The sequence below is a fragment of the Hoplias malabaricus genome, chromosome 5 (assembly GCF_029633855.1).
Source record: "Hoplias malabaricus isolate fHopMal1 chromosome 5, fHopMal1.hap1, whole genome shotgun sequence".
Taxonomy (NCBI): Eukaryota; Metazoa; Chordata; class Actinopteri; order Characiformes; family Erythrinidae; genus Hoplias; species Hoplias malabaricus.
Window position 1 is genome coordinate 3,355,737 of NC_089804.1, and position 17,573 is coordinate 3,373,309.

Sequence of the window (17,573 nt, forward strand, 5' to 3'; positions counted from 1 at the left end):
CAGGTGCAGACAATAGATATCACTGGTAAAGCGTAAACAGTGCTGAGTGGTGTATCTGTCTATGGTTCCATTCAATCAAGGCTTCTTCCAGTCGTGTCAACAGGTATGAATGTGTGAACGATTGTGTTGAATGAATGACTGAATGAATGAGTGATGTTGGGATTCATTCAGCAGTCGTCTCTAAAGTGAGGCTGCAAAGCTCAAACAAAGTGGGCCAGTCTGCATACCAGCCACTAGGGGGCACTGGAGCTCAAACACCAGTGGATAGTGTGAAGGAGTGTTTGATATTACTGGCAAGTCTACCCTCAAGTTGGTGCAGATTCTGGAATTGAATCCAAGTGGGACAGGCTGATTAATCAATAATAACCCATCTGTCTAGGCTTGTGGTTGTGCAACAAACCGGCCACTTCATCGTCTCATCCCCAAGACCTAAGACGGAAATGGACCAGATATGTGGATAATGCTTCTTCCTCCCTCTGTCTCTCTTCTGTATCCAAGGCACACTGACCCTGTCCAGTGCTAACAGGATGGGAGCTGGAGTAGCGGTGGCTTTGGAGTTACCCCCTGCCCCAGCCTTTCCCTGTGTTACAGTGTAATGCCCATAAGTCCAAATGCTGTAACCACCCTAGACTGTTGAGCACATGGCTATTAAGCACTTCATCAGATTAGAAGAGACAGGTTAATATCCTGATTATGGAGCTCTAAATATAGCTCATGCTCTGCAGCTGCTCAATTAGAGGATCACCCAGGCCTCCATCCAGCCCCCTTTCCACCATCATCCATGCCAATATGCCCTTAGACCCCATTTCTCACCTACTACAACGATGCCAAGGGTAATAGGCCTGTCGTAGCTAAGCGACCATGGGTTGTACTTTACTCTGATCAAGACACTAATGACTAGGGTTGGATTCTTTGCTCAGGTAAAGCACAGATCAGTCAGAACTGAAGACCAGGGTTCAATTCCCTGCTTGGGTAATGTGCAGATCAGTTAGAACTGATACGTAGAGATGGATTACCTGCTCAGGTAAAGCACAGATCAGTAATAAATACTTGCTTTCAGCATATGCTTGACTAGTTGCCCTTAGTTCCAAATTCTTTAACTATACTAACAGTGAAGTTGAGATGGATGAACTGAACAGAGAGAGAGAGAGAGAGAGAGAGAGAGAGAGAGAGAGAGAGAGAGAGAGAGAGGTTAGGAACATCTGGCATGCATTAGAATGTGACACATGCTAAAATAAACCAGTATTTTTGTCTGTGGTGTGTATGAGTGTGAGTGTGAGCATTCTGGCATTTAAGGAAACACTGAAAACGTACCTGTATCTATTAGCTAAGTGGTCACTGTCCTATCTGGACCTGGACTTATGTTTGATAAACTACTATCACATGCATAGTACATTCTGTGCATTATGATGAGTGCTGTGACTCGAGTGAATGACAGACACCAGGGCCTGTTTCCAGACTTCACTGTCCAGGAGCCAATAGAAACAGCCCATGGGATGAGATAAAGTTTTTGGGACACATTCTGTTGTGTGCATGTTATAATGTTATAAATGTTATAAATAAGGAGACTGCTCCCTGGCTGAAATGTGAATGGGAGTTCATGTTCATGTTGAAAGATAAAGTCCTGCTGGTTATGCAGTGAGCGGAGGAGGGTTTTCAGTGTGGTGAAGTTTGTGGGGGGAAGCAGGAAATTCAACCAGAACTAATTTAAGCACTTTGTTTTAACACACACATTTTCATTAGGTTTTTTATTTTAACTTAAGTAAGAAAAGACTATTTTGTTTAGTGTCTGTTATTGACAATTCATCCAATTCCATGTGTAAACTGATAAATACTGCTAAAAAATAATGGAACTGTAACTGTAGTTGTAATTTGATTTATAGTTCAGTAGATGTGAACTACGTAAATGTTGATACTAGGCTACTTCAATTACAGATTATGGCACTGAAGGTATGATGTTCTGAATCTTGACCTGATGACATTTTCTCTAAATTGACCTTAATGAATTTTAAATAAATATCCATGGCTTACCTTTGACAAATAATTTTTAGGCCGTGTGAATTGTATGGTTTCATGAAACAATTTGGTGCATTTTGGTTGTTTGAAATGTGGTATAGAAAGACATTTTACTTTTTCATTTACTTAGGCTAGTAGTAGTGATGTTTGAAGTTATGGCATCCATAAAATTAAAGCGACTGTGTCACTGCCCATGCCCTTGAATTTACTCTCTCTAGCCCAGCCCCATACAAGCCATCTCTTTGCCTTTATCTTCATCTCTCACATTTCACTGTGTCAATATGTAAAAGCTGATGATTAGAATTTTTCATTTGAATACTACAAACTGTCCTGCCGTTGCACAAACCTTCACTATGTAACTTAGTTTATAAAAGACTTATAACCATACTGAAACAAAATGAAACCTTCATTTTGTTTTAGCACTAATTGTGTTCACACTTAATCAGTCTAATTAGTTTTGCTGTTAGCGATCATTATGGATTTCTGTGATGTCATCCCCTGTGTCCATCTGCAAGACTATGGGCCATGTGGGCATTGGTCGTGTTGAGAGAAAACCCAAAAGAACAGCTATGTCTTTCCACCATTTAATAAGATTCATGTTCAAATTACATGGTCATTTACAAGTTACAGAGTCACTCATAATCTTCTTTTAGAAATGACTCCAGAACATATACAAATTGAACAAAACACACATACACACTCACACACACACAGCCCTACAAATATGCATTCATCAATTACACATCCACATACTACTAAATCATTACAGGAGTCAAAAGAAAGACAATTCAGCTATTTTGGATAGCTTTCCACATGCACACTCTTCTTTCACAGCATTAGAAACAAGGTCATGGTCGCGACCTTAGCATCAAGCAAACGTACAAAAATAGAGGAATCAGTAGAAAAATAAAAGAGACACGACTAAAGGCGAAGGGAATGTGCTGCAAGTGTCATGCAGGTTCCATTAGAGACACTTCTGTCTGAACTCTCAATCTCCAGCCCTTCATTAGCATGGTTCAAGTAACCGATTGTAGAGCTGATCCCACACACAACAGGATTCCTCTGTAAGATCTCAGCTTGAGGGATTAGAGCACTGAAGTGGGCTGTGACATCATTGAGGTGGCAACAGAACCTACAGAACCACCCCAGAGACTTCCTTCTTTATTTGCTTAATACACTACTTTCTTCAAAAGATAAACAAATGATATGTCATGATTAGCATTAGGGCTGTGTCCAGATTCTGGCTTTATTTGGTGACTAAGGTTGTGCCATTTGATTAACTGCATTTGTTCTTTTCTTTATTCTTGATTTTTTTTCAAGTGAATCATAAAAATCTTTACCACTCAACTACCATTCAAATTTCCATAAAAAACGCTAATGTTTACAAAATGGTATTTTACAAAATATCTTGACTGTGTTTAACAACGTAATTAAACTTTGTAACAATTTGGTCTGTGTGCATATAACTTGAGAGTCTGAATTTATGATTTTTAGTAAAATGGAATATAATCTATGCTTCTTTACAGTACACATCTGAATATGGTTTTCCACTCACTGAACACAATTGTTTAATAGGTTGCCATTTAAAACCAGGATCCTGATGCTTGAAAACTCTGAAGTGAAACCATTTTTCTAGCACGCAAGTTTTCTAGCTCAATTAATGACAGTCCAGTAGTCCCTTTGGAGCCTTATATTTGACCAAACATATCTTTAGAAACAGCTCTAGGCTCATCGCAGAGATTTTGCACAAAATGTACTTGGCAACTAAAACAGATTCTGATTCAGCTTGTCTTTATTGGCATGGTTTACAGGGTAGTCCAGTATACTTCACTATATGTGGATGTGCAGATTGTTATTATCATACAAAGAAAAGAGGATGTGGATTCGACCAGCCTCTGTCATTGGAACCCACTTCCTTCATTTGCTTTTTCAGCCTGTGACCTAGCTTCATTTTCTCCTTCAGCAGTAATGGCATTGGCCCCAGCGCTCTAATCTGAGCTTAGCCAGCTCCCAGGCCCCCTTGAGCCAACTGTACAGTAAGGTCAGGCCAGAGGAGGTGAATGTCTGTGAGTTACTCATATCTTGAACACACACACACACACACACACACACACACACAAACAAACAACCTTATATTGTGCAATAGTAATGTTGTCCCTCCTCATTCAGTAGACTATCTCTATCACACTTATCTAGGGACTGAAAATTCTAGTGTTGCACAAACTTGTGGAGTGTGGACCAATGATAACACAATGTTTTTCATATACACATGGTATCTCCCAATGCTGATATATATGAACAACCAGAAAATATCAAAGTCTGGAATAAATCCACTCAGAATTATTAAATCAGTGGGGGCTACAAATGCAGTGAAATGATTAAAATGCAGATATTTCAGTGCATTGACCCAAAGTTTCATAAATACATTATGAAGTTTTAAATAATTTAAACATCTTTCAAGACTGGTAGGATTCCAATATCAATGTGTGTCCTAAAACATTTGATAATCTGATGGTTATGCACTTTAATAGTAAAGTATACAGATATTTTTTGTTTTAATCCTAAATTTGAGGTTAGATTTTATTGCTGAATTTTGAGATTTTGCAATGCAATTGTTCAATACACGTTTAGAGATTTAACCCTTACACCTGCTTACTATACACTTTGAAGACACACACACACACACACACACACACACACACACACACACACAAAAAAATTCTCATACACTAAGTGAGTACCTCGATTTTGTCCAGGGCACCACCCCTCTTTTTTGCAGGTTTGCAGGGGCTGTGATTTATTTGTAAGTCTTTGTTGCATTTGATCTGTTGCAGGCACTTGAATTTTTGCAGATTGTCAATAATAAAGCTGTCTCTTTATGGCTACAGTTTAAATCTAAGTCAATTTCTTTGGTTTGTAAACAGTTTCTTTATCCCTGGTTATTTTGAATGTGTCTCTGTATGAGTTTTTCTTCTGATCAACATCTATCTCACCTGCCTTCACACCAACATTTGTGTGACACATCTGTACATCCCTTTAAGTCTTTTTACATGTCCTAAAGACAAAGCAAAACTAGTACAAAAACTATCTCTCTGCTTCCTCATGCCAAACCAGCTTCCAAAAAGAAATCTGAGATTGTTCCCAGGACTCAAGTTCCAGTCTCTGTGTGTATTGTCCTGTTGTAGCCCTTTTCATCTTTGCAGTGTTTCCTCAGGTTTGGCATTACGTCTCTGAACACCTGGGCACAACATAACGCCCTTTGGGAACGAAGCCGAGTGACCTACTTCTCTCTGTCTTTTGCTTAAATGTAAGTCATGTGCTTTCTTTTGCCACAAGCGAAGCTTGACTTCCCTTTCTTCTTATTTTCATCACAAGAAAAACAAAGAAATGTATATCTGTCAAATCAGCACAGCAATCCGAAGCTGGTCCGATTACTCCTCCATGCTGCCTGTGATGCCAGACCAGATGTCTAAAAGAATTGCTCAGATGACCACTGAGTTTTAATAGTAACACTGGGTAAAAGTGAAAATGGTCATACAAGTGCTTCTTCATGATGATATAAAATTGCTTTGTCACCACTTCCCCAAACATTTCTAAGTCTAATCCTACAGTGGATTCCTGTAGATGTGTAACTTTGCTGAATTTATCACCACCTGAATTTCCACCTCTGTAATTTGCCACACAGTAGGGCATCTTGCATCTTGCTCTTAGAGTACCCAGCCATTGTGGTTTTCCTTTTTAAAGCAATGGGCATCCAAAGAAACATAATGAAGTTGATCAGCCAAAAGGTGTAGCATGTCTGATGTGTGCTTATTTAGTTTTGCATTGAATACTGTATCTACCTAATTTTGCTTGTAGCCCAAAGGTTTGAAAATCTCTTACCCTAAAACTCTCAGAGGGTACAGGGATCTGTCGCTGTGTGTCATTCAGATGACCATTTACTTTCATTTTAACCAGTACTTGGTCCCATTAAGGGACAGAGGACAGGCTTGAACTTTTGTAAAGGAGCAACCTGCAGGATACCAAAAACCTAGGTGACATTTATTATCAAGGGCCAATTCATTTAGGCCAAACCTTCTCTTTGATTAACTTTAAGGGTACAGAAGGTATAAAGCATCTGAGCAACTCTTTTTGACATTTTTTTGTGTATTGGTCTTAGTTGCAGGGCAGCCAGGGACAGAAAGTGTTTGATGGCCGGCAGGCATAAACTGGCTGCACCTGGGCCACATAGTAGTTGCTGAAGTTTCCATCAGAGACGTATGGTGCAGGCTGGTAGTAGCAGGTGACATTGGCGACGTTGGGGATGACATTCTGCTCAGCTAGAACCCGCACAGCCAGCATGGTGATAAGGCTGAGGGCTTGTCGACGCTCGTGACCCATGAGGCACACGGTGCTCTCACTGACAACACCATGTAGTGTGCTCAGGTACTCATACTTGCATTCCTCAAGCCCTACAAAGTGGTTCTGCAGATAGGATTCGAGTTTACGTCTCTGCTCTGTGACGTCTGGGAAGTCGATGAAGAATCGTGAGCACATGTATTTCTCCAACTGCTTCATGTGCGGCTGCGAAGCAGCATGGAAGCCCCTCACAAGTAGGTGGCAGTATTTCAGAAGCCCGCCTCCACGGATCTCCTCGGGGTTCCTCGTGCAAATGAGCTTGCTGCGGAGGTGCTCCAAGGCCTCCTCAAAGTCGCCGTACATGCTCTCGCCCACAATGGATGGGTGGAAGTTCTCAGCCATGGGGTTCTCCGAGCACTCATAGAACAGCAGCAGTGAGTCGAGGTGTATCTGAAATGAGTCAACGCTGAACTCAAACTGGCGCCGAAGGGAATCCACAAACTTCAGCTCCACATTCTTCCCACTGTTGTTTGACAGAGAAATCAGGCTCCAGCGGTCAGACTCATTACACACCTTCACCATCTTCTGAACGTATGCCTCCTGTAAAAGAAATGGGGGGAAGAGGAAAGGAAGAGTGTGAGACAAGAAAATTAGACATCTTATTTATTCCATTATCGATGACTTAATTTATCAAGTACATCATGTAATTTGCAGCTGTTAGAGTGATGTAATTAACCAATTACACCCTGATTAACCAAGTGAAACACAATCAAACTATAATCATGGCTGGACCAATGGAAATTCTTAACCAGGAATAAAATGATTTCCAAATATTGGCTGGAAATATCACCAGACATAGCATCATTGTATTCCCTGAAACATTTTCATAAACCAGGTTTTTAAAAGATTTACAGGTTTTTAAAAACACTGTCATAAAGCTGAGAACTGAGAGTTATGCTGTAGTGCAGGGTTTAAATGTAGGAAGACACAACATGACCAAGCTCATTGTTTACTCTCACTTCCTCTGGGCAGTGTGACATCAATGAAACTTTTTGATCACTTGATTTAATTCATCTTGCACAACAAAACATCCTTGTGCTTTTAATAAATCCCAGTTAGCAATCTCTGGTTCCCCCATCATATATTGATTTTGCATTGCATGGTACATACTCTACACATGACTCCCAAAGTAATGCACAAAGCCCCCAACCTGGAAAAGTGAGCAACATAAGGAACTTCATCATAAGTCAAACTGCAACAAAAACAATGCCACTAGAGCTCAAAATGCTTGAAGGAGGAGGCTAAATGTCCAGATATGCACTGCATGTTAAGAGTCAACTGTGCTGCTAGAACTGGGCTTAAGATTGGGGAAGAATAAAGGCCATCCTACCACACTGGAGAGAGCAAGGCTGGGTTTTCTTGGACTTCTAACTCCCTGAGGCATCACAGGGGTAGAAGCAGAGATCTCCCATGATGGAAATAATATTTCTTGGAGGTTGGAAGGTGATCTGATCAGTTCCTAAACTGTTCATTTTCATTATAAATCAAATCCATCATCATCTTTATGGCTGTGTGTTTCCAAATTAAAAAAATGAGTTCAGTTGCATGAGAATTTGCAGCAGGTAATTGGTTAAATTACAATTGAGAAATTGTTGCCACAATGGTTAAAAAGCATCACTGACCTTTTGATTAATTGCTTCAAGGTTGTACAGTCATTTAAATTGCCCATAAACACATGAGGCAGTTTTAGGGAGTGTACAATCTACTCCTGGACACAGAGAGTAAATTCTAAACCATGTAGAGAGAAATTGACTGGAGTGTCTACACAAAGCTGACATGAAGCCTATTAGCATACGCACTTTCAGTTAAAAGCTTGATTTGCATTGCCGTAATAGATAAAAACATCCATAAAAGTAGCTCTATTTGCGCTGAATTTGCACACATGAAAATATGTGTGCTCTCTCTCTCCCTTTCCATTTGTGTGTGTATATATGTGTGTGTGTGTGTGTGTCTGTGTGTGTGTATATATATGTATATATATATATATATATATATATATATATATATATATATATATATATATATGTGTGTGTATGTGTGTGTGTGTGGGTGTGTGTGTGGGTGTGAGGTGTGAGGCAGAATGAGGTGAAAGCGGATCGGTTGTAAATTGGTTTAAAGTAAAGCCTCTTTGTGCAGGAAACCACCGTTTTATTTTTCAGCATCAGCTTAAACCCAATTATCTCTTTCTGATAAGGCCATGCCCTTGTTGTCAAAATACACACTTCAATTTATACATGTCACCGGAAACAAATAGAACAAATAGCCCCTGAAAAACAACAAAATAATCTATTTCATAAAACTGCATTTTCAGATCAAAATGTTTGACATGATGCTAATTTTTCAAAATGTCCATTATCCTCCACAGTTTTGTTGTACCCAGGCCCCCATTATCAGACAGCACCTTTCTACAGCATGGGTCCTACTCCACTGGACTGTACTCTCTATTTGGTCCCTGGTTCCTGTTTGGTTTTATGCTACCACAACTCCCCCGAAACAACAACAGTGGTAACGTTAAGCAGTGTTTACTCATGGTGTATTGGCGTGCTGTTGTAGTTTTTTGAGACTGAACACAACTCCATCATCAGTTCAGACAGATCAGTAGAGTTTGTTCCTTCCTCAATTAATCGTAATTTCACAAGCTGCCATCATGAGTCAAATAATAAAAGAGAGTTTGCGCTGGACATCTGCATTGCATGGTGTAGGGTGACGACTCTCTCTGGACAATCAGCGCTCTGCAAGGTTTACATGCCACGGTTTAGTCCCTACTCGACTCGCTCTGAACCACGAGAGAACAGCCACAAACAAGAACCTGCTTTCAGAACCAGGACCTGATTCACCTGGTGGAGGAGTGGAATAAGTCGAGTAGAGTAGAGTGGAGTAGGAACAATGCAGTGGAAAAATGCCTTATGACTCTCCCTCATCACACACTTAGCCCCTGACATCGGAGACTGAGGAGCACTTGCTTCAAGTGAAGCCAACTACTACTTGTTTTCACCTGCTGCTAACACAACACTAATGTAGCTTAAGACCCTTGGAGGAGAACACTAAATGTACAGATGTGCTTTGATAAGAAACAGACTCCATCCATGAAAGAGGGCCATCCTATCCACCAAGAAAGAGTGAGGCTGTGCCACTGTGTACTAATGGCCTAAGATGGCTGTAAGGGTATTGAACTGTGATAATAACAATTCTTAGGTTTCCACAATTCAAATTACGCAGGAAGCAAGTTGTCCAAAGGTTTTAAACTGAGCAAGTTAATATCTTACAATTAAGCAAATGTATGCAAGCTCAGTTAGCAAATTTAATAAATGTTATGCTACTATTAAGGCTCTGGACCCACCGCAACCCTGAACTGGATAAGCGGTTACAGATGAATGAATGAATGAATGAATGAATGAATGAATGCTACTATTATTTAAGATTAGCTAACAGCTATAGGCTATCAACTTGAATAAAGCTGGGTTATCAATTCTTATTTAACCCTATGGACCCTATATATATAGCTATTTTGCTATTCAGTTTATTTGTCAGTGCCTCTTTTAGTTGCATTTAAGGAAGCTTTTTAAAATAAGTTTGACTAGCAATGCTAACATCTACTCCAAAGTAATACCCGGACATGTCCTCTTTTTTAAACTTGAAAAAAATGTCCGGGTGGAATTTCAAAAATATCCGGGATTTTGTTTTTCTAGAGCTTACATAGAATTTTGAGAAGCGTTTCATTCACAAACTAGTCCCGCTCTCCCCTACTCCGATTGGTTCGCTTGAGTGCGAAGGGGGCATGGTGAAGTAGCCTAAAATCTTCTGATTGGAGGGTCTGACTGTAGAGCTCCAGTTATTGGTCGATAATCTTTTCTGTAAACATTTGATTAGTCAGTCTGCATGTCAGTAGTCCTTGTTTACATCAGGCAAAGCTCATTTACCCACCCTCATCTCGAGCAGCTATGCTGAAACGTAAATGTAAGTTCTCGGATGAATTAAAAAAGGAATTCCCATGTTTTGTGTAGCAAATAAAGGTGTAAAGGACCTAAAAACACACATAGGTTCAGCTAAGCATACAATGGCAGCGAGGGGTGAGAGCACAACCGCCCCCCCCAAACCCCGAGACTTGTCCTCTTTTTCACCATCTCAGATCTGGTCACCCTAGTATGTTTTAGAATGTTAAAGATTAGCTGAACAGTGGAATAAAAGCTTAAATAAGAATTAAAGCTATCATTTTACATTATTTACCTTAAGCTATTTTTAACCAATAAAAGTTAATGACTTAGAGTAGAGCAGACCTGAATAGCTAACAGAGTTTACCATGAGATTATAGCTGTAATAACACAAAGGTAATGATAGGTGGTTTTAAATATGTTCTAATTAAGATTTAAAATTAAGATTTAATTTTTAGCCTAACTCATTTAAAGGTGACAGGCTAACCATTTTAAGTCAGTCAGACTAAACAAAGTCTGTTTTAGCACTAGCTCCAGTAAAACTGGGGGCAAATTATCTGCTATTGACACCAATCCTAAATTAGAGTGACCACTAGCATTAGCATGGCTACTGAACAACAAAACTGAGAGTAACAGGAGGTGTTGGTTACAGTGTATGAAGTCTACGCTAATTAATATATAGTACAGTAAGGTTTAGTTTAGAGTGAATAAAGACTGCACTAATTAATATATAGTATAGTAAGTTCTATTTTACAATGAATAAAGCCTGAACTAATTAATATATAGTACAGTGAGGTCTAGCTTACAGTGAATAAAGCCTGAACTAATTAATATATAGTCCAGTAAGGTTTATGAGGTGATGTTGTATGCAGTATTAAATCTATGATTATTTATAGTGCAGTAATACAAGACAATGAGTACAGTTATAAAGACTATGATTATGAATGTATACAGTATATTAAGGTCTTGTTTACAATTTATAAATACTGCACGTGATCAGGTGTTGTTTACAGTGTATTAAAACTATGATTATAGCTATATAGTTCAGTAATACAAGGTGATGTTTACAGTTATAATGACCGTTATATGATTATGAAACTACAGTAATATGAGGGTTTATTTACTGGTATGTAAACTGTACCTTGTATTATGAAATGTCAGTGACAGTGTATAAAGCCTATTGAGTATGAACACATGGTACAGTTATAGGAAGTGTCTGTAAACAAAGCAATAAAAAGGTTCTTCGAGGGTCATTTAGCAAATGCAATGGTTCTAGACCGAACTATGTGTTCCTAGAACCATGTGCAATTGTGCACTGGTTCCTCAGATGGGTGGAAGAGTGCCATTCTGTGCTATTCAGAGCCATGTGAATCAATACACCCCACATTGTCCATCTGAGGAACTGTGTCACCATGCAGAACCATTGCCTGGGCTACAGAACCCTTGAAGAACCTTCTTTTTAAGAGTGTGGTATGTGAGCACTTGGCTGCCCACAGCTCCCACATCCTCCTAACAGGCAACCCATCCCTAATAGTCCCTCTAGTAGATCAGAAGCCATGTTCTACCCCTATGGAAACCACAGTGGTGTCCCGGCTGGGTCAACGGAACCAAAACAACGGGTTCTCTTGAGGAACCCGATGTTAAAATTCCTGCCATTCCCAGAGCTCCGGATCCCACCTGTCAGCACTCTGCGCGTGCCGTTCCTCACCTTGAGCGTGAGCGGCGTGATCTTGTCCTTGTTGACGCACGCGGGCAGGAAGTCGAGCAGCGCGTGCAGCACGGTCTCCTTGACCGTGTGAAAGTCGCGCTCGCTCGCGAGCTGCGCACGGAATATCAGGTCCAGGTCCGTGTAGCCCAGGCCGCTGTGCTCGTGCAGCACGTGACTGGCCGCCGAGCCGTTCAGGCGCACCTCGCGCACGTCGATGTGGCGCTCGCGGAGGCGCGCACGCACCACCCGCACGATGTCGCGTGGGCTCACGTGCAGCGTCGGGAAGTTCCCGCGCCCGTGGATGTGCACGCGCTCCGCAAGCAGCGCGTCCAGCCGCCGCACCTGCGCCCAGGTCAGCGCGCGCGCGCTCGCGGGAGAGACCTCCTCCGTCATCGCGCGCGCACACAGTTGCTCCGGGGTGGCTGCTGCTGCTGCTGCTTTTTGTTGTTGTTGTTGTTTTTTTTACATGATGAGGGTTTCAGTCACGGTCCCGCGCGCCGCTGCGGACAGTTCCGTCTGTTTGGGTTGCTCAGCTGCAGCGCGAGATCAGCGTCTCTCTCTCTCCTCCCGCCCTCTCTCTCTCTCTCTCTCTCTCTCTCTGTCTCTCTCCTCCCTCCCTCCCTCTCTCTCTCTCTCTCACTCTCTCACTCCTCCCGACCTCTCTCTCTCTCTCTCACTCTCTCACTCCCCCCCCTCTCTCTCTCTCTTCTTCCCTCTGTCTGTCTCTCTCCAGTTTCGTTTCTCTTTAAAGCCGAGGGGTAAGGGAAGTTGAGGAGTTGTGACGTAGATAAGTATTTATTATCAACTGTTATTAAGTAGCTGTGAGGATTTGAGGATGTTCAGAGCCTTCACCTCGACACCAGTGCTGAGGACACTCCAGCTCGGCCTAAAGGAAGCTCAGTCCTCTCCAGAGAAAACCGTTCCACAGTTCCACAGGTTTATACACCTTATGTGCAGCTGCTCCTGCTTTTATACAAACACAACTGGACGCGAATTCACCCATTGTACGTGGTGTCCACACACTTTCGGAGTGTGTATATGTGTGTTTGGGGTGCGTCTTCGTTCACCACGGTGCTGCACTTCAAGGCTGCTCTCTAGTGGACATGTACGGTACTGCAAGTGCAGTGTCCCAGGAAGCATTAGTTCTCCACAAGAGTATGGTAGAACCTGCAGGATCTTCAGGGTTGCAACGTGTGTGTGTGTGTTTGTGTGTGTGTGTGTGTGTGTGTGTGTGTGTGTGTGTGTGTGTGTGTGTGTGTGTGTGTGTGTGTTTGTGTGTGTGTGTGTGTGTGTGTGTGTGCTTGATATGCTACAGCATAAACTAGCTTCAAATAAAATTGTATTAATGTTATACTTTTGTTGTACTATTCCAAAGCAATAGCCATGATAAATGTTTGTTCTTTGGGTAAATTAAGAGCTAGACATTTAGACAAATGGCACACAACTGTACAAATTAATCAGTAAATTAACTTGAAACATCTAACATTGGAGAGTTTTATTTCTCTGGTCACCTCGTGTAGGAAAAACATCAGTAACCATCAGATGGCAAATAAAAGTCTCCTTTAATAAAGTTACAATGACTGAACCATCAACAAATACATGGTTATTTAGTCTGGCCACACAAATATCCCACAACTCACACAATAATTTGATTGTGCACTACATAATGAGGAATGTAGTGATAGAGTAGGGATACATTGGGGAAATGCCTTACGTATAATGAAAGCATGTCGGGGTGAGCCCTCTCTGAACCCACTGAGAATGAACTGAAGGCTCTGCAGCTTGAGAAAGGTGTCTTAAAAGAGGAAGAGTGCAGTCTAGTGCGATACTATGATGAAATTGCCCAAAAAGAAGTATAAAAATCTCTCTGGCAAAGTTTGGTTAATACTGTGGCAGAATGTTTGAGAAAAAATATTGAACTGATGACATTGCTCCTCTCCCACTGCACCTCAACTTCTACAACTGTCTGCAGTTAGAGCCGTGATCCCAGGGTCCCATGGTCCTCTGGGTTTTCCATGTGAAGCACTGGAGGACAAAGAAGACATGGGGCTTTATTTTTGCTGTTACAGTTACATGATTTTTTTTTTTTCTTAGAAAATCTAGGACTCTTTGAATCATTGGCCAGCAGTTGATACAAACAACTCCCTGAGGTTCAAAGAAACAGCTCTTTTAATTTAATTTACATTAATAACATTTACTTAGACTGTGTTCCACCGCTCTTAATGTGAAAGAGGTTGAGATAGAGTTGACTCATGACATTTTAAACTAAAATCCCCCACACTAATAAAGGTAAACACTTTATCTTCCCCACAACAATGTGACACAGTGGCAGATACTGCGGTGTGTTTTTAGTTCATTCATTCCTTTATTCATTGTCTGTAAGCACTTATCCAGATCAGGGTCGTGGTGGGTCTGGAGCCTACCCGGAATCACTGGGCGCAAGTTCAGGACACACCCTGGAGGGGGTGCCAGTCCTTTGCTGGGCAACAGGTGTCTTCTTGGTGACGTGTAATATGATTTCAGAGATGAAATTTCAGAAATGAGAAAGGCCGATGCGTTTTGTTGCTCTGCCCACAGTAAACAAATGGAGAATTTTCCTGTTTTTAATTCCTTGCCATTTTGTCATTTTTGTAGTTTAGTTTTTATGCCTTGATGAAATGTGCAAAAACTTTTCATGGCACTGACAAGGCTCAGTGTGTGTGTATCATTGGGTGGGCACAAGTGTGCCAGATGAAGTGGCACATCTGAGGTTTTCACACACATAAAAGTCGCCGCAACACTGAGAGCGAAACTATCTGCCAGAGAGGTGGTCTGTGGCCTGAGGGCCACTGGAGGACTAGAGGACGGCGGACACAAGTGGTGCGTTAGAAAGAGAGGGGTTTCTGATAAAGTGGCCAGGGAGTGATCTGCTAACGCTCCATGAACTTGGTCTTCATGGTGATTGTTTTCACATTGCCAATAGATCTCAGAACTCCACTGAATCACAAACACCACTCCAACTTATTCCAAAGCAGTGGATGGAGCTCTGTTGCTCCAGAGAACACAGTTCCACTGCGCCACAGCTCACAATCCATGTCATGGAACATACCATTGCACTACCACAGACCCAGCCCAACAGACTCAGTGGAACTTCTGAATCTCAATAGGCAGGAAATCGTAGTGAGAGGGGGGCCTTGCCCTTAAGCGTGGGAGCACCTCACACCCTGAACACAAATGCACACTCCCAAAAACCACCATCGACTTACTACTCATTTTGTAGAGCATTTGTTTCCGGTGTTAAGCAAACATGGTTCCTATACATTTGGGTGCAAGACTTAAAGGCAAGGCTGTACTGTGGTAGATGTGAGCACACCAGTGGAACCCCCAGGAACGGTTCCACTGCTTCAACATGATCCAGAACAAGAACAGAGTGGTACACACTGCAGTTCCTTAGTTTAACTTACGCATTCAACAGAGGGAAAGTGTGTGTGTCTGTGTGTGTGTCTGTGTTTGTGTGTGTGTGTGTGTGTTTGTGTCAGGTTGGGCTAGATGTCACTCAAAATCCATCATGAGGAGTAAACCTGCGTCACTGCGCTAATGGCCAATAAAGCAGGATTACTACAGATTAGCCCCCTATGCGTGCAGACACACACACACACAAACCATGATACTGGACATGTGCGTGTGTGTGTGTGTGTGTGTGTGTGTGTTTTACCTCATCTACATTCAGCAACAAATAAAAATAAAAAAATAGATTATGCTAGCACCTAATTATTTATTATGCTAGGCTCATTCTAACACTGCTTTCTGGACTTATTATTTTATCCATCCATCCATTATCTGTAACCGCTTATCCAAGTTAGGGTTGCGGGGGGTCCAGAGCCTACCTGGAATCATCGGGCGCAAGGCCTTATTATTTTATAAATTATAAAATAATTTAAATACAATTAAGTAAAACACATAATATTTATTTTATATTATACTCATTATTCTTTAGCTCTCCTGTCTCCCCCATGATCTCCCCTCCATCAGCATTGTTAGCAACAGTGTGAAAAGAGGTGTATTTGGCTTGAAACGTCTCGGAAGGAGCATGTGCTCCTCACTCTCCTAGGCTGAGGCAGGTGTGTGTGTGTGACGGGGGGAAGCCTAGGTAAAGGGAGGGTCTGACCATGACTTAAATTAGGAAGAATACCTGGTAAAAGTTAATTTAAAACAGGAAACATTTCAGCCTTTTGAAATAAGAACATAATGACACTGTGTGTAAAACATAAACAATGCCTGAACAGTCAACATGACACTGCCCTGAGCCTCCGCCCTGTGACGACGTGAGGTTAAAGCAGCGGTCAGTGTGTTTGTACGAGGGGTTTAGTACAGAGATCAGTGGCTCTGAGTAACAGCGGAGGCCCAGACTCATGAAAAGAGTGGAAAGTTGAGCTTGATGTCTGACCACATCTACAAAACCTCACTAGTTTTCACTTCCTGCTGCACTCAAACTTGTTGTTGTTCTCTCTGTTTATGTCTCACTTTTTTTTCTCTCTCTCTTTCTCTTTCTCATTCTCACTCTGCCTCCTTTTGTTGGAACGAGAAGCAAAACTCTCATTCCTTCTGAAGGCAGTGACTGTAGTAAATTGCATCAATTCAAATATGAAAAACAACACCTCAATCATTCATGCTTCATCCTGCTGAAGGTCACGGTGGGTTTAGAGCCTACAAGGTGCAAGGCAGGAACACACCCTGGACAGTGTCCATCTGTCACAACCTCACCGCTCCCTTACTATAGTAAAGCATAAATAGGCCTTTACACCCCACAGGCACTTGTATGGAAACTACATTTTGAAGGCAGTTACAAAGCAAGGTGGGTTCCACCTTGTCTCACGAACCACCTTGATTTCCACTTGCCTCTGTTTTACCACACTTAGCAGCTCCTCCGCCAGGTTCTCGGAACATCTCTGTCAACCACTAGTCTCAGATTCTCAGAAGAGGTTTTATAATGTTCAGTAAAGTGACGTAGCAGACTGGTGGCGCTGGATGTTCAGTAGTCGGCTCTTGCGGCAGTTTTTTTTGTGAGTCTCTGTGCTTTTCCTGCTAGAAAATGATGAATACTGGACTGACAGCATGGGTGGAGTTCCCTTGCTTGATTCTTGATTCCGGGTCGGCTCCGGACCCACCGCGACCCTGAACTGGATAAGCGCTTACAGACAATGAACGAATGAATGAATGAATAAACCAATGACATGAAATACCAAAACCCAGGGATGACTATACTGACCACTCAAAAATGAAAAAGCCCAGAGCACAATGGAGTTACCAGGAGTAAAGGATGTCCTCTTGCAAATCCCAGCTTAAAACTCTTATCCCTTGCATTCAACCTCCCACTATGTGTTTTCAAGTTTTCTCTGTTATACAGTTCTATATAGACTGCAGCATTTAAGTGTCTTTGGGTTCTTGGGCTCTTGCCTCATCGTTTGAGCCATTTCCTCATGACATTGGCTCATAGAACTCTTGGGTGTTGCAATTGGTTGTGAAGTAACTGATGCCTG

At 41.8% G+C, this 17,573-nt stretch overlaps 1 protein-coding gene across 1 annotated transcript; it reads right to left on the reverse strand.

The window, feature by feature from the left end:
• Positions 1 to 2,593: 2,593 nt before the first annotated feature.
• Positions 2,594 to 12,618, reverse strand: tent5ab (terminal nucleotidyltransferase 5Ab). The gene is made up of 2 exons (XM_066673010.1): positions 12,055 to 12,618; positions 2,594 to 6,954 (listed from the first exon to the last, which is right to left on the reverse strand). The coding sequence occupies exons 1-2, from the start codon at positions 12,445 to 12,447 to the stop codon at positions 6,172 to 6,174; spliced, it is 1,176 nt and encodes a 391-aa protein (XP_066529107.1). The 5' UTR covers positions 12,448 to 12,618; the 3' UTR covers positions 2,594 to 6,171.
• Positions 12,619 to 17,573: the final 4,955 nt, after the last annotated feature.